This window comes from Chlamydomonas reinhardtii, chromosome 1 (genome assembly GCF_000002595.2).
Source record: "Chlamydomonas reinhardtii strain CC-503 cw92 mt+ chromosome 1, whole genome shotgun sequence".
Classification (NCBI taxonomy): Eukaryota; Viridiplantae; Chlorophyta; class Chlorophyceae; order Chlamydomonadales; family Chlamydomonadaceae; genus Chlamydomonas; species Chlamydomonas reinhardtii.
The window spans coordinates 2,812,113-2,837,585 of NC_057004.1; the positions used below are offsets into that span (position 1 = coordinate 2,812,113).

The following is a 25,473-nucleotide window of genomic DNA, read 5'->3' on the forward strand; positions in this document are numbered from 1 at the left end:
GCACCACACGGCGAGGTGCCAATGGTGGAGGGTGCCGGGGTGGCGGAGGGCGCTGGGTTGACGGAGGGCGCCGGGGTGACAGGGGGCGCCAATGGTGGAGGGCGCCGGGGCGGCGGAGGGCGCCGGGGTGACAGGGGGCGCCGAGGTGACAGAGGGCGCCGGGGCGGCGGAGGGCGCCGGGGCAGGAAAGGAGCAGCGAGCTCGGCGGCCGCCCCGCGGCACTGGATGGCCGGAGGGCTAAATGAGGCTAAGGATAAGGATGAGTACATTGTCGAATGACGAAACTGTGGCAAATTGCAGACTGACTGGTGCCCGGGCTGACTGTGTTGATGCCGCGGTTGTCACGTGCGGGGTTACCCCTCTCGATGTGTAAATCGTTGACGTTAACGAGCCCTGTTACACGGTACCAGGGTTGAAGTTGACCAGGGGGGTAACGATCCGACCTACTCCAGATAAGGTATGATGGTTACGTCTAGTTGACGACTGCGCCCGGTTACCATCAGGAGGGTACATAAGCAGGCATGGTAACCACTATTTGGGTGCCATAGGGGCCTCTAATAACTAACACGAACCGCCACCGCCACCGCCACCGCCACCGCCACCGCCACCGCCACCGCCACCGCCACCGCCACCGCCACCGCCACCGCCACCGCCGCCGCCGCCACCGCCACCGCCACCGCCACCGCCACCGCCACCGCCACCGCCACCGCCACCGCCACCGCCACCGCCACCGCCACCGCCACCGCCACCGCCACCGCCACCGCCACCGCCACCGCCACCGCCACCGCCACCACCACCGCCACCGCCGCCGCCGCCGCCACCTCCACAGGTGCGCTCTCGCTATATGCGATAACTAGCGGCGTGTGCTGTCTACGTGATAGCGCCTGGCCGGGCACCTGGCCGGGCGCCCGGAGCGTGAGGACTGCGTGTCAGCAAACTACTGGCAGCCAGCAATCACCGGTGAAGTAACAGCACGTCAGCGCGCTCTTGCTCTTGCCCTTTGCCGCTTCACGGGTCAGGGATTTAGATTTCTGCAGAACGGGACGCTATTTGGGGATGACCCTTGCTTGATCTGGCCATGCATAATAACCACAACTGACGAGGCGCCAGGCCTTGCGACACACCAAGGCGCGCGTGTCAGGACTCCACACCATCCAAGCACATCACAGGTTTCCTTGCTACAGAACCAGGATTACCGCCGGTAGCTTGTTACAGCTGTGGGGAGCCGACCGAGCCCGAAGCGCTATTATAATTTTGAATTTGAGGGGGCCGTTACAGTTGTAATGTGTTCGGGGGGCATCCTTCTGCCCTGACCGCGAGCGCCACGTAAACTTGCTATTCCCTAATGTAGAAAATTAGGCAGCAGGTAAACCGACCCCGGCTATGTCCGGGAGATGAGGCTAGTATCGGAACTTCGGCCTCAGACGGAGGACGTGGCGTGGGCTCAGCCCCTTTTCCCGTGACCGGGGAACACTTGTCCCTTGCTCACTTTTCTTGTCCGCAGCAGCCACCGGGCGGGTGGGGACGGCACTGCCGTGGCCGTTGCGCTCCTGCTGGCAGTGCGAGTGCGCGTGCCGACTCCTCCCGACCGACGTGTGGTGACCAGCAGCAGTAAAATGCCCCTCCATAGAGTGATGGAGGTACTGGATGCGCAGCGTATGCCCAGCGTGTGACGCAACCCGCGCACTTGGGGTTCCTGCTGGCTGTTCCCTCAATACCCGTTTTCTGCGCCAGTGGTCAGCCTGCCCAGTGTGTTTGCAGTGGCGAGCACCAGGCAGCTGCGCGTAGCACTCTACCTTGAAACACTGAGACAAACCGCAGCAGATGTGGCAATCCCACAATCTGCCCATCGGGGCCAGCCCGAGTGTCCAAAGTGGCCAGAGACCGAAACATCTCCAGCATGTTTGTGGAATGGCAACACAAAAGAGACCTAGTGAAGGCCTTGACAGTCCGGCCGGGAAGAAGCCGCGAGGTTTCTCCAAAGTGACGTCCCTGCTCGATTTCGAGGAGCTCCATGGAAGCTTACCCGAACTATTCCCTACCGATCTAGATGAACTCAAGGAAGGTCCTCATGCGGCCTCCGAGGGCATCGAACCATCATCGAACCTGGTGGCGCTCAATGGTTCCCGGGTTGCGGGCTACACTGTTCGGTGCATGGGGCATGGGGCACTGGGGCATCGCTGCGACACTTAAACAGCCTTTGATTTGGACCACTGTTTGATTTGCACCACTGTTTATAGATACTGCCACAAACACAGTTTCTATCTTGTTGTGGTGGTTTTTTGCGTCTTCGCGCCTTTGCGTCTTTGCGTCTTCGCACCTTCGCACCATCGCTCCTTTGCTTCTTCCTCTGCAAAATGTGCAAAACGCCGAGGTCGGCGCTACAACCATCTTGCCTGACCGGCGAGCGCTCGGAGAGCTCGGGGACGACCTAGAGCTCGCGGCAGGTGAGCCCTTGGCAGGTCCGCCGCTAAGCTATATGGGCTCTTGGGGGGCCTGTGACTCGAATGGCGAATCGGTGATGTGACGGTGATGGGTGATGTGACGGTGATGGGTGATGTGACGGTGATGGGTGATGTGACGGTGATGGGTGATGTGATGGTGATGGGTGATGTGACGGTGATGGGTGATGTGACGGTGATGGGTGATGTGATGGTGATGGGTGATGTGACCATCACTCGCCGTTGCAGAAGCTTTCTTGCGGATGCTGAGCATGCCTGTGACTCAGTTTAAACATGTTATGACTCCAGAACGCCGCGAGAAACCTCGCTACCTGTTTATGGCTCAGCTGCTCAGCTCGCTTCGCCATGGGACTTTAATTTTGGGCGTGGCTGACTTCGAGGAGCTAGAGGAGCTGGAGGAGCAGCCAGATGACATTCTGGCCGACGGCAAGTGTGCATAAGGGTGAAGATTTGGATTTTCCACGCCACGTAGGCGTTGGCACGGCCTTGGCCTCGCACAAGGCCGTGCCACGGTCCCGCGCTCGTGTTTACCCGGGGCCCTGTTCCGACTGCTGCATTGATTTCCGCAGCTGGGCGACTGGTGATCGGCTTTGAGGAGCATGTATCAGGCGACGTGTCAGCAGGTGTGTTTGCCTTTGCCGTTCCGGGTGCGGCTAAGCAGGCCTGGCAGCTAGGGTGCTGTGAGGCCTTGTGATGAGGGCCAAGTTGGGTGTACTTCGTTATGAGATGCTGCCAGTTAGTTCCATTGAAGGCGCACCAGCGTGTGAGCGCAGGACCTGTGGAGCTGGTGATGGTTCGTGCGCCGGAGGGAGCGCGCGGTGAACACGCGCGCAACAGGGCGCTCAAGCACGGTTTGAAGCAAGGAATGAAGGCCGGCTGCGAGGCTGCTCTGTTGGTCGAGGTCAAAGCGTCAGTGGCTTCAGCCCACATGTGGCAGGTGTGAGGTCTGTGAGGCTTGTTGAGTGGGTAGCTAGGTATACTCATGAATAAAATGCTGATTCAGATGGCTGCGTCTGGTACTACGAACTTAAGATGTCCGCATTCCTGTGCAGGCACTATCCGCTGGCATTGCGCTGGCGCGCAGCAACGCGTCCCGTGGCAGTGGCGGCGGCGGCAGTGGTGGAGGCGGCGGCGGCGGCGGCGGCAGCTACCCAGCGAGTCCTGTGCATGTGGTTCTCACGGACGCCAAGGACTGGCACTTCATGTGCATCCAGGCGACAGCAGCAGCAGGAGCAGCAGCAGGAGCAGCAGCAGGAGCAGCAGCAGGAGCAGCAGCAGCAACCATGAACCAACCTGCCGGTGCCGATGGCGCTGCCGCAGCAGCGGGCAGCAGCGGCCCCAGCACTCCTGGTGGGCTGGGCTTTACGCTGAACTCTGGGGAGTCATTCCGCTTGTTCAACTGCACCAGCGTGCACGCGCCCATGCTGGCCCGTGGCACGGAGCCTGCAGATATGGTCAAGGTGCGCTTGGCAGTATGTGCTTTACTGCTATATGCAGCTGATGCTGCTGTGGCGGCGTCGGCGTCGGCGGCATTACCGTACCAACCGTCGCTGGATGATGCTACCGTATCTAGTGGCGGCAGTGCATGTGCCCAGCAGTCCTGATGCAATGCACGCATGCCGTGCCTGATGGTTAGTAGGGTAATTACCCGGCTGCATCCCACGTGACGGTCTTGTCCCCCTCTCGCTGTTGTTGTCTCACTGCCTGCTGCCTGCCGGATGGCCCGCACCTCACCAGGTGATGTACCGCCTGTACCGGGCCCTGTACCCGGATGAGGACATCGACAGCCTGCCGGCCCGGGTGCACCGCGGTGACACGGCGGCAAAGGAGGCGGCACAGGAGTGGCTGGCGCAGCGCGTCAAGGACCTGAGGCGCGGAGGCTCCGTCATGGCAGAGGCGTTGGCCCTGAAGGAAGAGATCGCCGAGAAGGACAAGAAGATTGCTGAGCTGGAGGCCAAGTTGGCGCTGCATGAGAGCAGTGGCCCGGCAGCCGCTGCTGTTGCAAGTGCTGCTGGCGACGGCGGCAGCATTTAGTCCAAACGGATCCAAACGGTGGGGATCCGGCGGGTTCAGGCTCAGCTGGGACTCACTGTGCGAGGAGTCGCGTGGACTTGCTTTGCGGGAGGGTTTGCGGACGCATCTGATGCCCCTTGTATGCGCCCGCACATGCGGGTTGTCCCCCCTGTATTACCGCAATCATTTAGTCAAATGTCCTGCTATTGCAGTGCAAGCCAGCAAGGTGGCATTAAAGAGCTTGGGTGTATAGAGCGCGCTGGTTCCGGCAGCAAACGGTCAGATGACGGTCGGTGCATGTACCAATCGACATCAGTTTTGTCTGGGGTTGATTGAGATCTTGTAATCCTTCGGCCTCAGACTAGTGCACATGGTGTGGGCTCAGCGTGGGGATTGCAATGGTGGTAACGCGGGGGCGGGGACGCGCAGGTGCTTGCAGGAGGTGGGTCTTGTATGGGCATGGTGCAAATGGATGATGGAAAGGATGCCTGCAGTGCCTACATGTTAGCAAACTCAATATATGAACACATCAGTCTAGCTATCCATATCAACATCAAATGTTTGACTGGATGCTCAGGCATCAGCTGGAGGCGTGTGGAAGCCGCAGCTGGTGGAGTGGGCAGCAGGTGGCGCTCTCTCGTATCGTTGTACGGCAGGGTGTACGGCAGGCCGCTGATTGGTGGTGCTGCTGGACGGTGTGCTGGACGGTGTGGACGGTGTGCTGGACGGTGTGTTACTTCGTGCACACCTCGACCGAGAGTGTAACGGTACTGTGCCCCTCACGTACATTCGCCCACTCTTCGGGATGGAATCACGCCCCAGAGCATCGGGTTACGATCATTAGGTTAGCTAGAGGGTCAGGCAGCCGTCTGATCAGCGGCCCCGTTACTGACCCCGTCCACCAGCATCCGCCAGTCTCAAGACTCGTCCAAGGTCCAAGACTCGCTGACATCTCCCGGCTACCTCCAGTGTGTACAGTAAGTCGTTTGAGCCAGCACACGTTGCATGGACCTAAGTCCGCCCGTGCCACCAGGGGGGCAGTCCCGCGACCAACCTGAGGCAACAGGGAGGGGGTCATGGGTGCGTACTGTGACCTGGCTGCGCGTCAACCTCCCTGGGCGATCCAACAACCTTCCAGTAGTGCCCTCCGGTGACGGCGGATGTAGTGCTGTATCCTGCAAGGGGACGCCGGCTCCTACCCTATCGCCCAGTCGGGGGGCCTTAGGAAGTGTGCGCCACAGGTGGAGGCATCGCGACACCTGGAAGACCCTGAAAGATGGGCGGGGTGGTCACACCTGCATTGGGCACAGTAGTAGCGCAGACGCCTGTCACCCCAGTGCGATGGGCGGGCCCACGGAGCCCCGGATGCAAGCAGTGATGAGTGGGGTGAGGGTTTACCGCAGTTACACACACACACACACATTGGGCGGGCTTTCGTTTCGTTTTTTAACACACACACACACACACACACACACACACACACACACACACACACACACACACACACACACACACACACACATACATAGGTCCCATGGTGTCCTTTCCCCCTAACCGATCTGGCCGTGTCCGCCCCCGCACTTTCCAACCCCCTTCCCGACCCGCGGTTCAAGGAACGTGTTGCATACTGATCGCCTTACATGCGTTGGCTGCAGTCCGTGCCTCGCTTGTCATTTCTATCTCTCGCTCTCTCTGCACGCGTTGTACGTCTTGCGTCACATTTCACCATTTTAATTTCACCTCTCTCACCATTGTACCAATATATGTAATTCGCATTATTCTTACCCCTTTCGACCTGCCTAACAAGTGATAACGTGCGTAACCTGATACTCGGGTGTACTGTACTTGCACCCAACCAATCAAGGGGCGTGGCATAACCCGGGTGCCAATGAGCTCTCCAGGGTCACACAGCCGCACATGAAAGTCAATACTTGCATACTACTTGCATGCTTGAAATGCACCTGCCTTAAGCGGCAACGTCAATACTGAAACCATAGCTGTTCTACCCTGCGCTAGCACAGCAAACAAAATGTCCGCCACGCAGCTGGCATCCATCCAAGCTGCTGGGGAAATGAAATGTAGTTCCCGTGTCGTGCGGCACGTTCCACTCACACACGACCCGACAAGCTCTCTCACGCACTCATGCACAGAACCAACTCGTGCACGGTTATCGATGCACTCCATACGCATCGCTGCAGGGCTAGCCAGCGCCAAGCTCCGCAAGGGGCACGTCCACCGTCTAGCCCCAACACAAGTATCCCACACACGCATACGCCAGTTGTCAAGCCAGCGGGTGTTTAGGCGGACTCCTCGTCCACGAACTTGCCGGAGCCCTCGTTGATGGCGGCGAAGAGCAGGAACAGAATGAACACCACCAGGCCGAACTCGGTGTCACGCAGCGACAGGCCGGTCTCGATGTCGAACTGAGCCAAGGCGCCCTTGCCGGTCACGGCCTCGCCGATGAGCGAGAACGCAAAGCCCAGCTGCGCGGCACGGCCCACAAACAGCTCGTTCTCCTTGGTGAAGCCGAAGCCCTGGACGCCAAAGAACTTCTTGGGCTCCAGCAGCGTGATGCGAGGGTCCTGCAGCGGGCCGGCGGGGCGCTCGGAGATGGTGTCCTGCTCCTCGGGCACGAAGGTCTGGCTGGTGGGCAGTACGGCGGCGATGAGGTTGAAGGCGATGAGGCCAATCACCAGGCCGTCCACCTCGATGCCGTTCAGGCCGGTCTCGTAGCCAAACTGGGCCAGCGCGCCCTTGCCGGTCAGGATCTCGCCGATCAGCGAGGCGGAGAAGCCCACCATGGCCAGGCGACCCACAAACAGCTCGTTGGTCTTGGTGAAGCCAAGCTGTGAGGAGGGAGCGGGGAAGGGGGAGAGGAGGGACGGTGAGTAAGGACGCAGGCTCGCGTGCTGGGGGCTGACACTGGCTGGCTGCAATCGTACAGGTGCCTACGTAATGGAGTTACCGCCCTGGCAGCCGGGATCTTTCGCGAACACGCACGCAAAATCGGTCTAGAGGCTGCGGTAGCCCAGCGGTGCAAGCCGTGGACATGACAGACCCGAGCGCACCTTGAGGGGGAACTGCTTGCCGTTGATGGCGGGCGCGGGCAGGCCAGTCGCCTGCTTGAAGCGCTCCACCTCGGTCTTGCTGGCCAGCTGTTTGGGACAGGCAGCATAGGGGGCAGGAAAAATGTAAGGTCAGGCATACATTCAAGAGGTGAGGCTCAGCCTGCGAGAAGAAGCGTAGGGCGGCAAAGCGCGCCATCGCCGAAGCAGAGTGCTGCGTGTGGTCACAAGAGGTCGCGTCGGAGCTCACCTTGGGGTTGACCTTGGTAGTGGCAGCGTACACACGAACGGTGTTCTTGCGGGCGGAGACGCCGCGCTGGGCGAAAGCCTTGGTCGACAGAGTCATGGCCATTTTAAGGGTGTTGCACACAGGAGTTAAGCGAGCAAGAAGCGGTAAGGACTTAAGTAGTCGCAGTGGCTGGGAGTTGAAAGTTTATAGGTATGGATGGTGTTCGGGGGCTTAAATACATGCATGGCCGGACCCGCGGTCGCGCGAGTGGCCGCGACTGGTGCCGTACAGGAATTCGAGGCGCCGGTGCTTTGTGCGCCTCTCGCGCGTCAGTTTGTGGTTGACACTTAGGCGCGCTCGAGTTGGGCAGGCCTGGAAGCTTTGTCATTATATTTAGTTCACAGCGGGTTGATGGGCGTCGCGCGGCGAGTATGTGGAGCGAGTAGAGAAGCGCGGCTGGTCTAGGTCTCTCCGCCAACCTCGGGAGATGCGCCCAAGGCAGGCTGAATTATGTACAGCATAATAAAGATTGCAAATAGGCTGGCGCACAATCGGGCGGGTTCTCTGCACCTCCAGAGGAAGTCGTATGGGCGCGACCCCGGCCACTCCCGGAGTCTCCCGGCTATTTGCTATCCGCACGTCGGCAGCTACTATGCGTCGCAAACCGGCACTCATGGCCTCACACAAACCTCTTCCTGTGCAACACAGTGATGCCAGTTCGGGGTGCTTCACTAGCTTGCACACTCAGTGGCACGCTCTTGAGGGCACGCCAGCAACGCCTGCTGCAAGAGTCGCCCACTCACCCCCCCAACGGACTCGCGTCTTATGTGACGGGGTGCGGGCTCTCCAGGGAGACATAATGGCAGAGAAGCGCCACCGGGGCTTGCACCAGCGGTGGTGTGCACGAAGCCGCTGCCAGGTGCGTCAGTGCCATCCCACTGAAATCCTAGGCATGGGCTAGTGCCTTGGCTCCCCTTCGGTGCCCGAGCTTATAATAACCTTTTCATGCGGAGAAGATGCGACGTCTACAAAATGTTGCTTTGCGGTAGCTTCTCTCCCCCGACACCTGCGCCCTTCCGGCCTCCCCCCTGCTTCCCCCTCCTGTCCAGGGTCGATGCGTGCTTTTGTCGGGGCTACACGCCCCCCCAACTGCCCCGCACCTGGAACACGACAGTGTTCAATATTAAGCAATGCTCAGGAACAAATGTGCAAGCTGCGGGCCGCGGCTGTGCTGCAGGCATTTTGATTTGGATCCGGTGACAGTAGTGGATTCGGAAAGCGGGGGCGAACCAAGGCCATCGCCGGCACTGTGCGCAAAACACTTCCTGTTAAGGGGCACACCAGGACTGTAGGATTCTGAAGAGCCTTGGGCGCAACTTTGGGTGTTTCGACCTCGTCGTCTGTAGCTCGACGTCACCGTGGGCTCTTCACCTCGCACACTTTCCACTCCTCGCTTCAAATTTAAATCAAATAACTGGGGCAAGTCCAATTTACCAACTGCATAGCAGCAGCTGCAGAGGCAGGGCAATGACGACCATATCGGACGTTTGCGAGTCGATTTACGACCTGGTCCGGAGGATCGGCAGTATAGTGAACAACGATGACGATATACATGGCGGTGGGAGTGTCAGTGGACTCACTGAACAGGCCCGACTCTTGCATCGACTCCTGCGACGATTAGAAGTCGCCATCTCCGGCTGCGAGCCCTACCTCCGCGGCGTGCGTGTGTGGGGGCCCCTCAAGGTGCACATCGTGGAGGGGGTTGCTGCATGCGGTTCGGGACGGACGGCTGGGCGCTTGCGGCAGGTTTGGCACGAAGGAGGGCGGCTTCTCGGCCACCCCGCTCGGCTGCCCTTCGCCGAGAGGTGGCGTCGATATTGCGCGGTCGCTATGCCCCCAAATAAGACATGTGCAGCCAGCATGATTGCGGACTCCCGCAACCGCACGCCGCTGTGCATGCTCTCGCCGCATCCCCTTACGGCACATTTACAACCACCACTACCACCACCGCCTGTCCCCACCACCGCCCCCACACAACCCCCACCGCCCCCCCCCACACACACATCGCCTGTTATGCAGGAGGTGGACTCGGTGTTGTCGGCGCTGCTGCAGGCGCTGCGCGACGCCGCCTGCAAGGGCCGCCTGGTGGGCTACCTCACCGCCGACCGTGTGCTGGCGCGCTTCACTGCCGCCGCCTGCCGCCTGGACCTGGCGCTGGCGCGGCTGCAGGACGAGACACGCGGCGGCCCCCCCGTACACAGCGGCAGTAGCAGCGGCAGCAGCGGCAGCCTGAGCGGCAGTAGCAGCAGCTTTAGCAGCGGTGGCGCTGGCGCTGGCGGGAATGGCAACGGCAATGGCGCGGGGGGCGTGTGGCTACCGGCGGAGGCTCAGGAGGAGCTGGCGAGTGTGCGGCAGCTGCTGCAGCGCGCGCGCTTCGCCCTGCCGCCCGCGCACGGCCACACGCTGGGCCGCTACCGCGCGGCGGCGGACGGGCTGGCTGCCAACTGGGGCGTGCTGCTGGAGGCGTGCGGCGGCGTGCTGCAGGCCACCCTGCAGGCGCCGCTGCTGAGCAGGCGGGTGTTTGAGGAGGCCCTGTCGGAGCTGCAGGCGGAGGCGCAGCTGCAGCAGTACGTGGCGGCGCAGCTGCAGCAGCAGCCCCAGCCCCAGCAGCCCCAGCTCCAGCCCCAGCCCCAGTCCCAACACCGCGCCTGTGCACCGCCGCTACCGCCACCACCACACCCCGCGGCCCGCAGCGCCGCAGGCGGTGTGCCGCCGCCGGGGTCGGCGGCCGCCGCCGCCACGGCCGCCACGGCTGCGGCCGCGGCTCGTGCGGAGCAGGACGCCCAGTACCTGCGTGTGCTGATGGACGTTGTCCGGGCGCATCACGCGCACCCCGACTGCGACGCGCCGCTGGAGTTCCTGTGCCCGCTCACACATCGCCTCATGCAGGTGTGTGTGTGTGTGTGTGTGTGTGTGTGTGTGTGTGTGTGTGTGTGTGTGTGTGTGTGTGTGTGTGTGTGTGTGTGTGTGTGTGTGTGTGTGTATGTGGGTATGTGTGTGGGTGTAGGGTGTGGGGGGGTGCGGCTAGTGGGCGCGGGAATGGGAGTGGGCACAGCGCTGCCGCCTTGGGCGCCTTGCAAACCCTAACCTAACAATCCCACGACGTACAAATAACACCTGCCCTTCGCGGACCCCCGGGGGCGCAGGAGCCGGTGCTGCTACACGACACGGGCCACAGCTACGATCGCTCGGCGCTGGAGGGGTGGTGGGCCGCCGGGCACCGCTTCTGCCCGCGGACAGGTGAGGCTGAAGAAGCAACACCGGGCCGCCCTTCGTGGCCGGCCTATATTGCATGCCAGCATGCATGTCAGTATAGCGAGTGGCCGGTGTCCTCTGGCAGGCACAGGCAGTGACCCTCAAGCAGTCGTCATTCCTCTGGTGCAGTATTTTGTACCTCATACTGCACCTCCCGCTTTCTTTATGCGGCTGCAGGCGTGCCGCTGCGGCGCCTCAACACCAGCCCCAACCACAACCTGCGCTCCGCCATTGAGCGCTGGCAGCTGCACTGCGAGATGCAGCTCAGCTTCCGGCCTGTGATCGACACGCTGGTGACACAGCAGCTGCAGCAGCAGAAACAGCAATGCAACAAGCAGCAGCAGCAGCAGGCACAGCAGCAGCAGCAGGCACAGAAGCAGCTGCACCAGCTGCAGCAGTCGCAAGGCGTGCAGAAGCAGCAGGGGGGCGCGGCGAGCAGCCTGGAGCAGCGGACGGTGGGTCTGGCTGAGCGGCTGCAGCGACTGGCTGTACTGGAGGCGCCGCTGGAGGACGCAGCGCCGGCGCCAATGCCCGCGCCGGTGCCGGTGCCGGTCCCGGCCGCTGTGGCAGCGGCAGTGGCTGCCCCTGCCGTCCAGGCGGCGACAGCGGGCTGTGTGGGCCCTGCGCCGCCAGGCCCCACGGAGCGGCACCTGCAGCAGCAGCCGCGCCTGCAGTCGCAGCGGAGCGATGACCAGGAGCTGAGCGCCGGGCTGCTCAGGGCGGCGGCAGCCGTGGTGGCGGCGGCGGCGGCGGGCGCGGGCGGCGGCGCGGGCGTGGGGGCGAGCGCGGTGGGTGCGCAGCACGCGTACTCGTGGGGCGGGGTGCCGCTGGACGTGCGCATGGCAGCCGCCGTGGGCTCCTCGGACGTGCCGGCGGCGCTGCTGTGCTTCAGCGACGGCGGCGCAGCGTACGGCTGCCTGGGCGCTGCCGGCCGCAGTGGCAGCGCCAGCAGTGTTGCCGACAGCCCGCACCTGGACACGCCGCAGCGCGCCGGCAGCGCGCAGCTGGGAGTGGCAGACTGCGACGTCGGCGGCGCCGATGTGGCGGCGGCAGCGGCTGTGGGCTATGGCTCTGGTGCGTGTGGGAGTGGCGCAGTGCTGCGGGGCGGCCCTGCTCAGCATGGCTTGGTTTCGGCGACAGCAGTGGCAGTGGCGGCGGCGGCGGCCCCGGGCGGGCTGGTGCCTGGGGGCGGCAGCGGCAGCCTCATTAGCTTCAGCTCGGTAGGCGCGGCAGTGGCGCCGGTGGTAGCAGCTTGAACGGACGTGATGCCGGGGAAAACATGGCGTGATAGAGCGCCGTTGGTGATTGTTGCACACCGTACACTTATCGAGGATACAGGCATGGTTACTTGCAGGACGATGATGTGATAGTGCATGGGGCCATGATGGGTAGGTCGGTGGATAGATGTAGTGATTAGCTGCGTGCGTCGAGATTGCGTTAAGAAGCTTGAGAGCAGGACTGTACTTGTGTGCTGGTGATTGTGGAGCTACCAGTGGGCCACCCCTGCTCGAAGTTGCAGCCCTTTAAAGGAACACTAATGTCGCGCGTTTCGGACTTCGGTACTCATGATGATGTGTGCTTCTTCAAGACCTCAAGCCGTGAACGGCTGCTATTGCACGTTGACCGTTGGTAAGGGTGGAGCTGCAGAGTTGGCGGGGCGCTTTGGGGAGCTGCGCACAGCCCCCACCCGACGGACACCATGCACATGCATGTTGGCGTGGCCGTAGGACTCCCTGCCTTGAGCGGTGACACTAGTGAATTTCACACGTGCAGCGTACTGAAGCAGTGAAGGTGTAACTGAGGGTCGGATGCATTTGCAATCCGAGCCTTTGCGCATTAACGCGCCTGGCCGCCCTGGCGTCTTACCCCGAGGGCTGTTCCTGATGATCATCACGGGAATGCCAGAGATGGCGGCAAGGAAGCCACGAGGCCATTCCCTCTCCCTATGAATATGAAATGTCCAGCCAGGGTTACATGCGCATGCCGTGATTCCATGCCGTACCCACCACCACAATCCTCAAGGCTTGCCCACATTACCGCTTCCTTCCCTGCCTACCACCTGAGCAGTGCTCAACACTTCGCACTTAATTATAGCGCAGTTGACGCACCAGCACCGCTGCGCTATATGCGCGTCGGTAGTCCTTCACGGCATGATAACGCATTGCTTCACATCCTCACGCCGCATTGCTGCTCTCTGTCGCCCCAAGCAATCCTCTCACAAGCTGACCAAAACTTCAGACCATGCCTGTCTAAACCCTTCCACTCACGTGTCATTCCCTCTCCCTATCTCAACCCCGTCCATCCAACACCCCTCGAGCCAACACTGACGACATGCCAGCCGTCCCTCGGCTCACGCGCACATCAGCCGCCCTGACCCGCCCGCCTCAGCCACCTTGGCCTGGGTGCCGGGTGCCAACATTGATCACTCCCGTGCGCCCAGCTAGCTAGTCCTTCGGCCTGTCGTCTCCACGCCTGCTGTGGCCGCCGGTGGCTATCCCCCATGCCGCGTCCACGCGCTCCTGATCCCATCCTGCGTGGAGGGAGGCAGCACGCAAGCGCGCGAGTTGAAAGAGATGTTGAACATCCACACAGAAGGTTGGTCTCAGCAGTTTGCGTCACATCGGTGCAGGGTGATCGCACTTGCTCAGTTGCCACAACCGCAGCTCCGGTCACCCATGGACACGGCGGTACTTGCATGCACTGCTGCCACACCGCTGGGCGCTAGACGACCAGCAATCGTGCGCGGGCCCCTGCGCTCCCGCCTTCCTGCCCCCTATCCCGCTGGCCCCATTTTGCTGGAGCCACCTCACCTGCAGTCATTTATTGTCAGCCTGGCCGCCGCTTAGGCGCTCTTCAGCTGGGGAAACGCAGCCTGTAAGTGGAGTCGTACGCGTGCACACAAGGTCAGGCAGCATATTCATCCACGTTGTGAAAGCCGGCAGAGGGCCGACTCAGCACGTTTATGCTAGTGCCAGGTGCTGACGTTTCCGCCATGCTCCGCTCCAGCCTCAACATCCCGACAAGGGCACATGAATCGCCGACGCGGGTCCATAGGAGCATGGCAGCCCCCCCCTTCAAGCACTTCCCCCCCCCCCCACATAGCTCCGCGCCTGCATCTAGCTATCAGCGCTCACCTCAATTGGTTGCTTGGGGTGCTTGTTTTCCCAGTGCTCCCGCAGTAGCTACATCGCAGAAGAGATAGGGCGCGCGTGCTTGAGCAACTGAGGCCGACGGGCCCGGCACGGCGCCACTTGCAGGCCGTGCTCCGGAGCACCGCAGGTGCGTATGAAGGGGATAGGCCCAATGCTTCGCACACCTCGCCCACGCGTTGGACGCACCCCTTCATTCCTGAGCCAGAGCCACAGCCCAACGCATATGCCCCAGAGGCCGCTGCGCGAGGTGGCTGCCAAGCAGCCAGTACCGTGCCCGCCACGCTCACCTTCTCGCTAGTTGTGCACACGAATGCCGTCAGGCAGATCTGGCACTGCACGACAGAAGTGCGGGGCCAACAAGGTCAACACGCGGCAACCTTCTCCTAGGCGGGAGGAAAGCTTCCAAGCAAGGCAGACTGTAGGCAGCAGGCAGCAAGGTTTTCGCAGTCATACTTATGTACCTTGATGTTCATAGAAGCCTGGTTCTGCTTTAGCTGCGAGCCTGCATCATGGAAGGTCGGGCAACATGGTCGGCGGTCGGCGCGCTTAGTGGACTGGGGCTATCAACAAGCTCCGAGCGGCAAAAGGTGACCTCAGTCCAAAGCCGGCTGCGCTGCAACGCATGTTTGTATCCTCAAGTCGCGACTCAATCTCGCTCCGGCCGAACTCGTCCCTACCCCAGCTCCGGCCCCGCTTAAAGCGTACCCTTGTTAGCTGCCTGAGCCTCCTCAAGCTTCTTGGCGCGGCGCATCGCCGACTTCTGCCCGTTTCCTCCGCCCATTTCGATTGGAAGTCTTTAGAAGGTCTGGTCCTATGCTGAGGGCCCAAAGTTTGCCAAGTTATTGCTTTGCGTGAAGCTATTTGTGCGTGCTGCGGTGCAACATACAACCCTTCAAGCCAGCATCAGTCGCTGGATGCTTTCAAGTGGCGCTCGGTGCCGCGTCCGCCCTAACTCACATCACGTCAACAATACTCTCGTATTGTGCTTGCGCGTGTTTCTATGCGACGATTGGACGAGTGCCAAGGCTGCCCCTCCCCCGTCGCCCAGCGCCCCGCCCCGCACCACCTGAGCCAGGGGTACCCTGACCTTAGCTACAGCCACGAATTCAGGGGTACTCCCTCAAACATTACATAGTGTGCACCAGAAATGCCTCAAGCAGGCATTGACACATCCTCAATCACCATAAATACAATTGCGTAACTGGCCCAAGGAACCTGTCGCACCCTGTTGCACCCTCACCTCACTGCGTTCTAAATCCGGAATGTTCACAGGTATTCACCGCCCGCCGTCCATGCCTACCACGGCACAGGACCACAACCGCCTACAACGCACGCCTGACGCAGTGACGCGTCTGAAATATCACATTAACCAGCACGCCGAGTAGACCCGGATCACAGGGCGTCCCACAGCGTGGCCGCCAGTCCGTTGTGAACCATGGAACACAGCTCCTTGCGCCGTGTTAAACTACTTGACGTTCACGGTGATGGTCTTGGCATAGGCAGGGCCGTACGACTCGTGCTGCGATGAAGCGTGGCGGGGGCAGCAGAGCGGTCGCGTGTCATGCTCAGTGCAGGCAACGTGGGCTCGCAGCATTTGACCTGCATGGAAGACGCCGCACCCCCTCGCTGCCTCCTGGCATCACCGTGTGTGTATCGCGAGCACGCCGCTATCAACACACCACTGACTTGTCCAGGCCCCTGAAACCCGCTTGTCTGCCAGCCAACCGCCCCATCCCCGACGCAGCACCTCACCAGAGCGTTGGCGAACTGCAGGGTCAGTGTGTGCTTGCCGGGCGCCAGCTCCAGGTCCACGCCGGTCTGGCCCTTGCCAAAGTGCTTGTGCGCGTCGTCGAAGGGAATGGCCTCGCCTGAGGGCCAGGACCAGCACACAGCACGGGCCATGTAAGCGGCAGCGGGCAGGCGCTGACAGCGAGCGAGCAGCGGTCCCCAGCAGACGCGCATGTGGGTTACGGCGCGACATGCACCAGGAGCGCGAACCAACATTAGCAGCACCAGTCCCCCGCACCAGCCCAGTTCCCTGGGTGAAGCCACACGCGCTGCCACCCACCGGCCGCGGGCGCCGCCACGTCCACCAGCAGGTGGTGGTGGCCGGTGCCCTCCTGCAGGCCCTCAGCTGCGCAAGGGGAGGGCGGGGAGAACCGGGGAAAGCCGGGGCAGGGTGAGCAAGTATGTCTGCGTGCGCGGCTGTAGGGTGCCGGGACAGGCCACCGCACGGACCGGGAGCCCTTGCATATGTTGCGCTGGCGCCGGGCACCCGCCCCCCATCGCCCATGCCCCGCACAGCAGCACTCGCTTCCGATTCAGCACTGGTCAGCAGCAGTCGTAGGGCCTGCCGGGCTCACCAGCGGGCTTGACGGTCAGGCCCGACACGGTAAAGTCAATGTGCACGGGCGAGGACACGGTGGCGCCGTTCGCCAGCGACAGGTCCACGCTGGCAAAGGCGGGGGCCACGGCCAGGCCTGCGCGTCAGGCCGCGCGAGTGGTTGTAAGGATGCGGATTAAAAGTGAAGGGACAGCCCGACAAGCGGGGGCACGCCGTAGCCACGCCGCGTGGTCGTAAGGACACCAAGTCGGTCGGGTTGGTGGGTGAGCTGGCCCAGGAACTGGCGAGTGGCAGCACTTCCGTCATACGGGAGACGCTGTGTGGGGCTTCGGTGTTATCAAGCATGTTATGCGATTTATATCCTTTCTACAAGACAAGACAGGTGCGCAAGCGCTCATGCGGTATGCTTGCACGCGACAGGCCAAATTGCGCTTGCATGCACGCACCCGCGGACAGGATCACAGCGGCAGCAGTGGCCTTGGCCTTCTCCACAATGGACGCCTGGCACTTGACAGCCGAGCGACGGCCGCTGCTGGTGAAGGCGCGAGGGGCCTTGGGGGTAACACGGAGCGACTGCATCCTTGTATCGGTTGAGCAAGTGCGAGCAACAAGCAAATCAAGTGTAGTAACTGTATGTAAGCAACCGCTCTGTTACAAGTTACGTCGCACCAAACGAGTGTCAAGCCCGGCATTGGATTGGAGGTTGTGGCCGTGCCATCCCCCATGAGGTCCACACGTCCTCCGCGGCTGCCCGCTTGCCCCTCCTTCGCGCCGCGCCGCCCCTCTCGCTCTCCATCCTACTTCCACCACCTGCCTCCAACAATTACCATCCAAGAGCCCCATGCCACAAGCTCCCCTGGCCCTTGCACCATCATGCTGAACGCAGCACGCCTGTGGCTAAGGCCACCACATCGTTAAATCCGCGCTGGCGGTGGAGCCAGTACGGTGTGCGCATGGGGTCGGCCACACTCGCCTCGTCCAGCGCCGCCTGCATGATGGCGGCAGCAGCAATGTCCACAGCAGGTGCAGGTGAGCGGGCTTGGGACAGTCATTGAGAAGAAGATGCCGATCGAACGGCGCGTCACACGGCGTGTGGGGCTCTCGCGTGTGCTTATCGCAGTCCCTTCGCTGCCGATGTATTGCGCTGCCACACGTACTGCAGCAGGGTAAACCCCACCACGGTAACAGCAACCATGTGTGACCTCGGTCCTCGCCAACAAACCCCCGCCTCCTAAATGAGCCCCGTCACCATTACCTCCCGCCCATGATTGTTACCCACGCACTCATCATACCCGGGAGAGTCATCCACCATGCCCCTCCATGCGCTCTCATCCCCACCGCAGCCGCCCACGCCCACCTGCGCCAACTCGCATGCCATGATCGTCGCCGCCACGCGCCCCGCCAGCACCACCTGCACGCCCGCCTGCGCCGGCCCCGGCGCCACCGTCGCCGCCGCCGCCGCCGTGTCCGCCTGCGCCGCCGACAGCGCCGCCTGCCCCTCATAGAACAGCGCCAACACGTCGTAGGCGGGGCCGCAGGAGGGGCAGTCGTTCAGCGCCTCGCAGCACAGCGTGTGGACCTCGGCGCAGCGCGACAGCGAGCGGGGGCTGCTGGCCCAGGGCTCCAGCGAGGCGAAGAGGCCGGTGAGGTAGCGCCAGGGCGACTCGTTGCGCGGCGCCTTCTGTACGGCCGCCGCAATGTACTCCAGCTCGCTGTGGGGTGGGGGTCAGCGGGTTGGGGTGGGGGTTGGGGGTTGGGGTTGGGCAGGAGGCGGGGGCAGGAAACAAGCGAGGTGGTGGTTAAGTATGAGAGCGAGGCATGGGGCGACTGAGGGGCGTGCGGGTCAGAAGATGGTGAAACAACCCTCGCCTCGCCCCTCGCCCCATGCCACACGCCCCCGCCCGCCCCACCTGCGCAGCCAGCCTGCGTCGTCGCCTCCACCCTGGAGCCTCAGCCGCGCCTCCTGGCCCATGGCCTTCCACACGAACATGCGCTGGTTCCAGGCGGTGTTGTTGCGCACGTCCCGCCCGATGAACTCGTCCGCAAAGGCCAGCTCCGCCTCCCACAGCCCCGTGATCTGGGCATGAGCAAGGGGGGGCAGGGTGGCGGAGATTGATTGGACAGGGCCAGGGGCACAAAGTAAATGGCCTGCAAGGTGGTGAAAAAGCAACGTGGCTGGTATGTTTTAGGATAGTTGCCCTGCCCTGCCTTGCCAGGCCTTGCAGGCCTTCGTGCCAGGCCCCCTCCCCTACCTCTGCACTCTCCTCTCCCCTCCCCCTCCTCCTGCCCCTGCCCCCGCTCCTGCCGCCGCCGCACCTTGACGACGGCCTGCCTGTGCGCCCAGGCGTGGTAGTTCTTCTCGTCAAAGATGATGGCCTCACGCGTGAAGGCGTCCTCACGCGCGGCGCAGCTGGGGCCGATCTACGACGGGATGCGACCAGGCCAACAGGGAGGGGCCTCACTGAGGGGCCTCACCTCTCCCACCACATTCACTTGATCCTGAAACTACCCACTCCTTTCCTTAATCCCTCCCGCGCAAGACTCGCTACTGCTGCCTGCCTCCAGCCCTCCCTCCCTCCCTGCCTCCCTCCCTCCTCCCTCACCGCGCCCGCCACCAGCCTCCTGTGGTTCCACAGCTGGTAGTTCTTGGCGTTCTCCAGCATCACCCCGTGCGTGAAGTCCAGCTCCGGGCCTAACGCATCAGCACCCAGCTGCTGCACACACAGCCACCTGGGCGGATGGGGCGACGCGGGAGGTGGAGGAGGGGGAGCCAGAAGAACACAAGCACAGAGTATGGACCGAAGCATAAACCCGCCCCGCCCCGCCACCCACCACCCCTCTGCTTTCCTCCTGAACATAAACTCCTTTACTTTCGGCCCGCTCCCACGGAAAGTGGTAAACCACACCCACTTGCTTGGATGCGCACTGGCTATGTGTACGCTGGCATGAAGAAAGAAAACACATACACATACACGCACACGCACACGCACACGCACACGCACACGCACACACACGAACGCACACACACGCACACGCACGCACCTGACGCGCCACGCGGTGTAGTCGGCCTGGTTGAGTCGGATCATGTCGGCGGTCAGCGCCAGCACGCGGCCGCTCAGCTCGCCGGACTGCAGCACCGCGCGCCAGTACCCCAGCGCCTCGGCGTGCTCGGCCGTGTACTGGATGGCCACCACCTTCTCCGCAGCCGGCAGCGACACCGGCGTCACGTCCGCCCACTCCGGCCGCCGGGAGTACGGCAGCGGGCCGGCGGCGGCGGCGGCTGCGCCTCCCCCCGACATGCGAGCAAGTGCTGTCAAGCTGTTTGGCTGGCTGTGCGGCTAAGGCGTGCTTGCCGTCCGCGTGTGCTGACCCGCTGCTGCTAGGTGCGGCGCTGCGTGAGCGGCGGCTGCGTTGAAGGTGAGGGCCTGCCCCTATCGCAGTGTGTGGCGCGGCGCCTCAAACAGCCAGCTGCACCCGCAACGGTCAGGTGGCGCAGGGTGCGCGAAGGTTGCAGGTCGGGATGAGAGCGCATGGCGGAGGGCGGGTGGAGCGGAGCTGTCGACACGCGCAAACTGATGTTCTTGACAGCAACAAGAAAGTTCAAGTACAATGGCAGCAGCTGCAGCAGTCATCAGGACTGCGCATCAGGACACGGCGCAGCGGCACATTCCCATCAAAGCCCCGCTGGCCGCCACAGCCCCAAGTCTGGACTGCTGCCGCAGCGGCTCCGGCAGTGCCCGAGCACTTACTCGTCCTTCTTAATCTCCGCCCGCAGCTCCGCGAGCTTCTTAACGTTCTCGGCCACAAGCTCTGCATGCATTTAGGCGGTAGGGCGGTTGGTGAGGGCGGCGCCATCCCGCGGACGCCGGCGCCCCCGCCCTCTTCTCCAACCCCTCGACTCTTGCAGCAAGGCGGGAGATGCCAGAAGCAACCCCGCAAGGCGTTTACGTCTGCTCTTCTGCACCTTTCAGGTGCGCAGAGGGCTGCTGCGTGCCGGCAAACAGGTCTGTGGGGGCCACCGCAGAGAGGAAGGGGTGTGTTAGTGGGCTGCCCCGGGCGCGACGTGATTCCGGAGCACCCTGACGTCAACCTCCTAGATGCGCTTCAGAAGTCGCAGTGCAAGTTCCTCACTCTTGCCAGGAACGGGAGCCACTGCGGTGGGCGTAAAGTAAGCTGCGTACTGTGGCGCTCTGGCGCCCGGCTGCGACATTCAGGCCTCAAAGCACTTAATTACGGTTTTGGAGCAAGGTAATGCTGAATGCAAGAGTTTCGGCTTCGTCAGGCCTCGATTTGAGAAACCAGCTGAATCCACTCAGCCCATGCCGGAGCCAAAATTCGAGCGACGAAAAGCCAGGACAACTAGCTCCCGTGTATCTTGAGTTTCTTTGTAGCCTAGTTCAATCAACGGGTCTGAGCCTTTGCTTGCAACTTTTCCTCCGAACACGTTTTACACGCACCTGCAACAAGGCCAGTTCTGCGACGGCGAAGGCGTGATCAAGGTAAGGTGTGTTAGCGACAATACAAAATTGCATTCAGGCGTCTGTTGCTTTGTTTGGCGGGGGAGTCGTCGCCGGGCGGGCAACCGTGCAATGCGGGCTTCCGCGCCACGGGCGACCGCGCGTCGGTGTATGCTAGCCGACCAGTGCTATCGCCGTGTGAGGTTCCGGCAGAGCATGACGCCAGCTCCGCGTCAGTCGGCACTACAGTGCACTCGCTGCCACGTCCGCCCGCCGACTGGGACTCGGGCGGAACGTTGACGGCCGGACGCGTCCAAGCTCAACGCTGGCCGTGCATCCTTGCTGCCCCCACAGGTTTGTGCAGCACCTCCACGAGCGAACGCCAAGGTCTTTGCCTGCCTCGCTCCGTCCCCAGCCGTCTAAGTCACAGCAGCCAGGCGCACCGGGTATCCCGCCGACCGGGCCCGTTGTTGCCGCAGCCGGCACACAACCATGTCAGCCTCAGCACAAAAACAGCAACCACCACAAGAGCTGATGCCGCCGCAGCGGCCGCACCAGCACCAGCCGACGCGGCCGTCCACGGTGACGCCGGCCGAGCACACTGCCATCGGGGCGCTGGGCGGCACCGTGGAGGTCTGCATCATGCAGCCGCTGGTGGGCATCAAGAACGCGCTGCAGGTGCGCGCGCGTGTGTGTGCATTATCAGCGCGCGACAACAAGAGCAAAAAGATAGGGAAATCGTATTATCTGGCTCCCGACCTCGACACTCCCCCTCTCTCCCCCTCTCGCTCCCTCTCGCTGCTTCCCCGCGGCCCCGCGCAGGAGGGCCGGCCCATCCCGCGCCACCCGGCGCACCTGTACCGCGGCCTGCTGATGAACATCGTGTCCATGGCGCCCATCACCGCGTCACAGGTGCGCGCGTGTGATTGGGTGTGACGGAGTGTGGGTGTGCGAGAGTGAGGGTGGGAGTGTATGTATGTGTGTGTGTGTGTGTGTGTGTGTGTGTGTGTGTGTGTGTGTGTGTGTGTGTGTGTGTGTGTGTGTGTGTGTGTGTGTGTGTGTGTGTGTGTGTGTGTGTAGGTACGGCTGTGACTGCATGCCCACCGCCATACCAGCTGAACAGCGCGTCGCGCAGCCGCCAGTCCCCAGCACGCGCTCCAGGCGCTGCGGACACTCGTCGGGGTCGTGTGGGTGTGCACATGCCGGTACACAAGCAGTGGCTGGCCGAACCCGCCGCCACCCCTAAAACGCTGCGCTGTTGCAACATTGAACCCCTCCTCCCCGGTGTGTTTGTGCGCACACGTCTCGTGTGTTGTGTGTTGTGTGTCGCGCAGTTCGGCACCAACCGGCTGATGCAGACTGTGGTGCTCAACAAGTCGGAGGCCGACCTCACGCCGCTGGAGCGGTTCGGCAGCGCGGGCGTGGCGGGCGCGGTGTCGGCCTTCATCGCCTCGCCCTCGGAGCTCATCATCATCCAGCAGCAGGTGATTTGGGGGGCAGGGGGAGGAGGCACGAGGAGGAGGAGGAGCAGGAGGAGGTGGCGGGGGCAGCGGTAGGTGTGGGTGGCAGGGGCGGGGGCCTGCATGCGGTAGTTCAGGAAGCGAGGTGGCGCATCATGTACAGCGGGTGGCACTGCAGGGTGCGGCCAGTAGGTCGCATGCCGCCGCTCATGGCCTCACGCATTCGCCCGCTGTGCCCGGGTCCGCTCCGCCCCGCTCCTCAGAAAAGTGGGAGATCGCTGTCCGCGGAGACGTCCCACTTCATGCAGACCTACGGCGCCTCGTCGCTCGTGCGCGGCTTGGTGAGTGCCGAGTGCGTGGGCGGGGCTGGGGCGGGGCGGGGGCGGGGAACTGTTGGGCAGGGGCTGGGGGCTGTTGGGCTGGGGGCTGTTGGGCTGGTGCGAGAAACAGCCAGCTGATGTGATGGACCCGGCACATGCGGCGTGTGCGCTCTCACACACACGGCGGGGCTGGGGGCGGGGTCACGGGGCGGGGTCGGCAAGGTGTGTCGTTTGCAGTGGCTGACCAGGCGCGTGCACGGCTGCGAAGTCGGCCGCCTCCCCGCCAGTTTGAAGTCTGTACGACGCCGTGCCTGTACGCCGCCATTGCAGTCAGGCCTTGCCGGGACGCCCGGCCCCCCTCCTGTGCCAATGGCTTGTGCAAAACACATGAAATGAATGTAACCCCCTGCCCCTTCGCGACAGATACCCGCCATCGGTCGTGAGATGCTGTACGCGGCCGGCTACCTGGGCCTGTTCCCCATCATCAAACAGAACCTGGACGAGAAGATGCCGGTGAGGCGGTGAGGGAGGGAGGGAGGGAGGGAGGAGGGGAGGGCAGGAAGGGCCGGTGCTGAGCAATATCGGGTATCCACGCGGCTCGGGGAGGAATGGAAACACGGCTTGCGGGAGGGGGCCACCAGGGGCACCGTGTGGGCAGCGTGTGGGGCGGTGCTGTCACCGGTACTCGCCTCACGGTCGTCGCGCCCCTCCCACCAGCTCGCTCCCCCTTCCCTCTCTGCTGTACTTGCCCCTCCCCTCCTGTGCACAGGAGTCTCCGGGTCTGTCGCTGGTGGTGTCGGGCGTCACGGGCGGCGTGTTCGCGGCCTTCTGCTCCCACCCCTTCGACACAGCCAAGACGCGCATGCAGGTGTGCGGGCTGGAGGGGGGCTGGCAGTGGCGGGCTGGAGGGAGCCTGGCGGCAAAGGGAGCTGCGGTGACGTCCGCAGGGCGCAGCTGCAGCTGCAGCCGGGTGTGCAGGGTCCGCAGGCGGGAGGCAACCGCCACCGGGGTTCAGTGCTTGTGACCCCAGCCCTGCCCCAACCCGTGCCGCCACCCCTCCCACCCTTCCACCCTCACCCCCAGGCGTTTATGTACTCCAAGCCCGAGTACGCCAACCTGCGCTCCACCTTCGCCACCATCTACAAGGAGGGCGGCCTGCCGCGCTTCTGGAAGGGACTGGCGCCGCGCATGCTCAGGATCGTGTGTGAGTGCCGGGGCGTGTGGGGTGGGGCCGGGGCCGGGGGAGGGGTAGGGCGGGGCGGGGGCTGGCGGGCACGGGCGGGGCTCGGGCGGGGCGGAGTGCGCAGCCGAACAACCCGCTGCGAGTGGCGGTGGTTGGAAGCGGAGGGGCGGGCAGGAACGGCGGGTTGGCCGGTGGGGCTCGGGACCCCCGGGGGTTGGCCGGCTGGGAGCTGACCAGGACCCCGGACGGGGCTGGGGGGTTACGCCGATACACCACCCTCCCCCACCCCCACCACCAACCCCCATCGCCCCCAGGCGCCACCTTCATCCTCAACTCGCTCCGCACCAACTCGGTCGAGTACCTGGACGCCGTGCGCGCGCCGAAGTCCCTCTAGGCGGGCCACACAGCCTAGGCGGCACGCCCGCGGGGCGGGGCGGCGCGAGGCGGACCGTTGTCGCCTTAAGTGCCAAGTGTGGGGTAGGCAGGCCGCTTCGGCAAGGGGGCTGCGGATGCAAGCGTGGGCGGCTCTAATGTAGCGGTTGGTTTTGCCTAGGACCCCCCGTGAGCAGGTGGAGGGTGGGTGGCTGGGTGGCTGGGGGTGACAGGACTGCTGGGCCGGAACCGGGAAGGTGTTACGGACATGGCAGGTGCGATAATTAAGCTGGTGGCATAGCAGCTTAGCGGTGCCGGTGCAAATAGTTCAATGCTCCCGGTTGGTAGATGCCGCCGACAGTTTTCCTCGGGACGCTTTGGTTTCAAAATGGCAGGAGGTAGGTGCAAGGGCTTCCTGATAATAATAATGCGCTTGGCGTGTTGTGCACGTGTGCATGTGTTACCCATAGGCACTTGCGGTGAGCACTGTGGGGGGCTAGGGGCTGGGCGGGTGGGGTGAAGGTGTGCCTGGCACGTGGATTTGGCGTGGGGTCCTTTTTCTATCGTAAAGCATCTTGCAGCTTGCCATGCTGATGCTGATGCTCAGGTGCTGTTGGTGCCCACGGGTTCGTGGCAAGCGGCCTGGATGCAAGGCGTGCATGATGCTAATCCTGCGGACGGCAGTCGTACGGCTCGCACAGGGATTATCGGCGGCTCAGGCGGCGATTTGACATTGTCGGGAAGTCGGGCAGGCCAACTGCAACTTCGGGCTGTTCTGAGATGGGTGGAGGTACTGGCAAGTGGTGGGCGAAGAAGCTGTGCCCGCCGGGACGCGCGTAATCTGAGCGGGAAGACTGGCGACGACTGGCGCTGGGGGGGGTGCGGGTCAGGGTGCCGCGCGATGATGTCGAAGTGACAGGCATTGCAGTGCAGGAGCTAGGTCCCCACTTTTGCATATTTCAATTTATGTACCTATCAACTGAGATCATTGTCGAGACGCTTACAAGCGAGAAGCCGCACACAACCGTTTTTGAAGGCCGCGACAGCCCTGAAACGCCCACAGCTTTCTTGGCACCGATATGAAGCACTGTGCATAACAAT

At 63.0% G+C, this 25,473-nt stretch overlaps 9 protein-coding genes across 9 annotated transcripts in view; 4 read left to right on the forward strand and 5 right to left on the reverse strand.

The window, feature by feature from the left end:
- Window positions 1–384: 384 nt before the first annotated feature.
- On the reverse strand, window positions 385–1,980 carry CHLRE_01g016651v5 (uncharacterized protein). Its single transcript, XM_043058405.1, has 2 exons — window positions 1,490–1,980; window positions 385–821 (listed from the first exon to the last, which is right to left on the reverse strand). The coding sequence occupies exons 1-2, from the start codon at window positions 1,626–1,628 to the stop codon at window positions 562–564; spliced, it is 399 nt and encodes a 132-aa protein (XP_042928319.1). The 5' UTR covers window positions 1,629–1,980; the 3' UTR covers window positions 385–561.
- A 250-nt stretch (window positions 1,981–2,230) lies between these two features.
- CHLRE_01g016700v5 (uncharacterized protein) lies at window positions 2,231–5,252 on the forward strand. The gene is made up of 6 exons (XM_043058406.1): window positions 2,231–2,447; window positions 2,751–2,888; window positions 3,032–3,085; window positions 3,236–3,399; window positions 3,515–3,922; window positions 4,200–5,252. Exons 2-6 carry the CDS (start codon window positions 2,780–2,782, stop codon window positions 4,494–4,496), a joined length of 1,032 nt encoding a protein of 343 aa, XP_042928320.1. The 5' UTR covers window positions 2,231–2,447; window positions 2,751–2,779; the 3' UTR covers window positions 4,497–5,252.
- Window positions 5,253–6,099: 847 nt separating this feature from the next.
- CHLRE_01g016750v5 (uncharacterized protein) lies at window positions 6,100–8,290 on the reverse strand. The gene is made up of 3 exons (XM_001689871.2): window positions 7,791–8,290; window positions 7,544–7,630; window positions 6,100–7,321 (listed from the first exon to the last, which is right to left on the reverse strand). The coding sequence occupies exons 1-3, from the start codon at window positions 7,890–7,892 to the stop codon at window positions 6,773–6,775; spliced, it is 738 nt and encodes a 245-aa protein (XP_001689923.1). The 5' UTR covers window positions 7,893–8,290; the 3' UTR covers window positions 6,100–6,772.
- Window positions 8,291–8,970: 680 nt separating this feature from the next.
- On the forward strand, window positions 8,971–13,032 carry CHLRE_01g016800v5 (uncharacterized protein). Its single transcript, XM_043058407.1, has 4 exons — window positions 8,971–9,512; window positions 9,849–10,718; window positions 10,976–11,069; window positions 11,262–13,032. Exons 1-4 carry the CDS (start codon window positions 9,297–9,299, stop codon window positions 12,338–12,340), a joined length of 2,259 nt encoding a protein of 752 aa, XP_042928321.1. The 5' UTR covers window positions 8,971–9,296; the 3' UTR covers window positions 12,341–13,032.
- A 10-nt stretch (window positions 13,033–13,042) lies between these two features.
- CHLRE_01g016850v5 (uncharacterized protein) lies at window positions 13,043–15,080 on the reverse strand. The gene is made up of 6 exons (XM_001689872.2): window positions 14,942–15,080; window positions 14,698–14,738; window positions 14,524–14,568; window positions 14,219–14,266; window positions 13,895–13,956; window positions 13,043–13,614 (listed from the first exon to the last, which is right to left on the reverse strand). Exons 1-5 carry the CDS (start codon window positions 15,015–15,017, stop codon window positions 13,927–13,929), a joined length of 240 nt encoding a protein of 79 aa, XP_001689924.1. The 5' UTR covers window positions 15,018–15,080; the 3' UTR covers window positions 13,043–13,614; window positions 13,895–13,926.
- Window positions 15,081–15,134: 54 nt separating this feature from the next.
- On the reverse strand, window positions 15,135–17,240 carry CHLRE_01g016900v5 (uncharacterized protein). The gene is made up of 5 exons (XM_001689873.2): window positions 17,027–17,240; window positions 16,600–16,716; window positions 16,305–16,370; window positions 15,989–16,104; window positions 15,135–15,755 (listed from the first exon to the last, which is right to left on the reverse strand). The coding sequence occupies exons 1-5, from the start codon at window positions 17,157–17,159 to the stop codon at window positions 15,702–15,704; spliced, it is 486 nt and encodes a 161-aa protein (XP_001689925.1). The 5' UTR covers window positions 17,160–17,240; the 3' UTR covers window positions 15,135–15,701.
- Window positions 17,241–17,294: 54 nt separating this feature from the next.
- CHLRE_01g016950v5 (uncharacterized protein) lies at window positions 17,295–20,810 on the reverse strand. The gene is made up of 9 exons (XM_043058408.1): window positions 20,712–20,810; window positions 20,545–20,586; window positions 20,330–20,390; window positions 19,623–20,048; window positions 19,184–19,310; window positions 18,897–19,001; window positions 18,491–18,657; window positions 17,938–18,292; window positions 17,295–17,568 (listed from the first exon to the last, which is right to left on the reverse strand). Exons 4-9 carry the CDS (start codon window positions 19,877–19,879, stop codon window positions 17,452–17,454), a joined length of 1,128 nt encoding a protein of 375 aa, XP_042928322.1. The 5' UTR covers window positions 19,880–20,048; window positions 20,330–20,390; window positions 20,545–20,586; window positions 20,712–20,810; the 3' UTR covers window positions 17,295–17,451.
- A 144-nt stretch (window positions 20,811–20,954) lies between these two features.
- On the forward strand, window positions 20,955–25,322 carry CHLRE_01g017050v5 (uncharacterized protein). Its single transcript, XM_043058409.1, has 9 exons — window positions 20,955–21,079; window positions 21,392–21,715; window positions 21,860–21,949; window positions 22,372–22,521; window positions 22,761–22,838; window positions 23,241–23,330; window positions 23,587–23,685; window positions 23,901–24,021; window positions 24,315–25,322. Exons 2-9 carry the CDS (start codon window positions 21,530–21,532, stop codon window positions 24,392–24,394), a joined length of 894 nt encoding a protein of 297 aa, XP_042928323.1. The 5' UTR covers window positions 20,955–21,079; window positions 21,392–21,529; the 3' UTR covers window positions 24,395–25,322.
- Window positions 25,323–25,370: 48 nt separating this feature from the next.
- CHLRE_01g017100v5 (uncharacterized protein) overlaps window positions 25,371–25,473 on the forward strand; it is a 7,442-nt gene continuing 7,339 nt past the window's right edge. Inside the window, exon 1 of the mRNA XM_043058410.1 lies at window positions 25,371–25,473. This exon is cut by the window's right edge and continues 281 nt beyond it. The gene's annotated coding sequence lies outside the window, so the exon portion shown is untranslated.

Excerpts from the sequence above, each read along its gene's own strand:
- CHLRE_01g016651v5 (XM_043058405.1), bottom strand. The coding sequence starts at position 1,628 with ATGGAGGGGCATTTTACTGCTGCTGGTCACCACACGTCGGTCGGGAGG. Across the intron at positions 822-1,489 it reads GGCTGCTGCGGACAAGAAAA|GTGGCGGCGGCGGCGGCGGT; the intron begins GTGAGCAAGGGA and ends GCACCTGTGGAG.
- CHLRE_01g016700v5 (XM_043058406.1), top strand. The coding sequence starts at position 2,780 with ATGGCTCAGCTGCTCAGCTCGCTTCGCCATGGGACTTTAATTTTGGGC. Across the intron at positions 2,889-3,031 it reads AGATGACATTCTGGCCGACG|CTGGGCGACTGGTGATCGGC; the intron begins GCAAGTGTGCAT and ends TGATTTCCGCAG. Across the intron at positions 3,923-4,199 it reads AGCCTGCAGATATGGTCAAG|GTGATGTACCGCCTGTACCG; the intron begins GTGCGCTTGGCA and ends GCACCTCACCAG.
- CHLRE_01g016750v5 (XM_001689871.2), bottom strand. The coding sequence starts at position 7,892 with ATGGCCATGACTCTGTCGACCAAGGCTTTCGCCCAGCGCGGCGTCTCC. Across the intron at positions 7,631-7,790 it reads CTACCAAGGTCAACCCCAAG|CTGGCCAGCAAGACCGAGGT; the intron begins GTGAGCTCCGAC and ends TGTCCCAAACAG. Across the intron at positions 7,322-7,543 it reads GCAAGCAGTTCCCCCTCAAG|CTTGGCTTCACCAAGACCAA; the intron begins GTGCGCTCGGGT and ends CCCTCCTCACAG.
- CHLRE_01g016800v5 (XM_043058407.1), top strand. The coding sequence starts at position 9,297 with ATGACGACCATATCGGACGTTTGCGAGTCGATTTACGACCTGGTCCGG. Across the intron at positions 9,513-9,848 it reads GTGTGTGGGGGCCCCTCAAG|GAGGTGGACTCGGTGTTGTC; the intron begins GTGCACATCGTG and ends CCTGTTATGCAG. Across the intron at positions 11,070-11,261 it reads CCGCTTCTGCCCGCGGACAG|GCGTGCCGCTGCGGCGCCTC; the intron begins GTGAGGCTGAAG and ends ATGCGGCTGCAG.
- CHLRE_01g016850v5 (XM_001689872.2), bottom strand. The coding sequence starts at position 15,017 with ATGGGCGGAGGAAACGGGCAGAAGTCGGCGATGCGCCGCGCCAAGAAG. Across the intron at positions 14,267-14,523 it reads TGTGCACAACTAGCGAGAAG|CTACTGCGGGAGCACTGGGA; the intron begins GTGAGCGTGGCG and ends TCTGCGATGTAG. Across the intron at positions 13,957-14,218 it reads ACCCCAAGCAACCAATTGAG|GCTGCGTTTCCCCAGCTGAA; the intron begins GTGAGCGCTGAT and ends CTCCACTTACAG.
- CHLRE_01g016900v5 (XM_001689873.2), bottom strand. The coding sequence starts at position 17,159 with ATGCAGTCGCTCCGTGTTACCCCCAAGGCCCCTCGCGCCTTCACCAGC. Across the intron at positions 16,371-16,599 it reads CCTGACCGTCAAGCCCGCTG|CTGAGGGCCTGCAGGAGGGC; the intron begins GTGAGCCCGGCA and ends CCCCTTGCGCAG. Across the intron at positions 16,105-16,304 it reads CGTGGCGGCGCCCGCGGCCG|GCGAGGCCATTCCCTTCGAC; the intron begins GTGGGTGGCAGC and ends CCTGGCCCTCAG.
- CHLRE_01g016950v5 (XM_043058408.1), bottom strand. The coding sequence starts at position 19,879 with ATGTCGGGGGGAGGCGCAGCCGCCGCCGCCGCCGGCCCGCTGCCGTAC. Across the intron at positions 18,658-18,896 it reads ACAGGCAGGCCGTCGTCAAG|ATCACGGGGCTGTGGGAGGC; the intron begins GTGCGGCGGCGG and ends GCTCATGCCCAG. Across the intron at positions 17,569-17,937 it reads TGGCATGCGAGTTGGCGCAG|GCGGCGCTGGACGAGGCGAG; the intron begins GTGGGCGTGGGC and ends GCCATCATGCAG.
- CHLRE_01g017050v5 (XM_043058409.1), top strand. The coding sequence starts at position 21,530 with ATGTCAGCCTCAGCACAAAAACAGCAACCACCACAAGAGCTGATGCCG. Across the intron at positions 21,950-22,371 it reads CGCCCATCACCGCGTCACAG|TTCGGCACCAACCGGCTGAT; the intron begins GTGCGCGCGTGT and ends TGTGTCGCGCAG. Across the intron at positions 22,522-22,760 it reads TCATCATCATCCAGCAGCAG|AAAAGTGGGAGATCGCTGTC; the intron begins GTGATTTGGGGG and ends CCCGCTCCTCAG.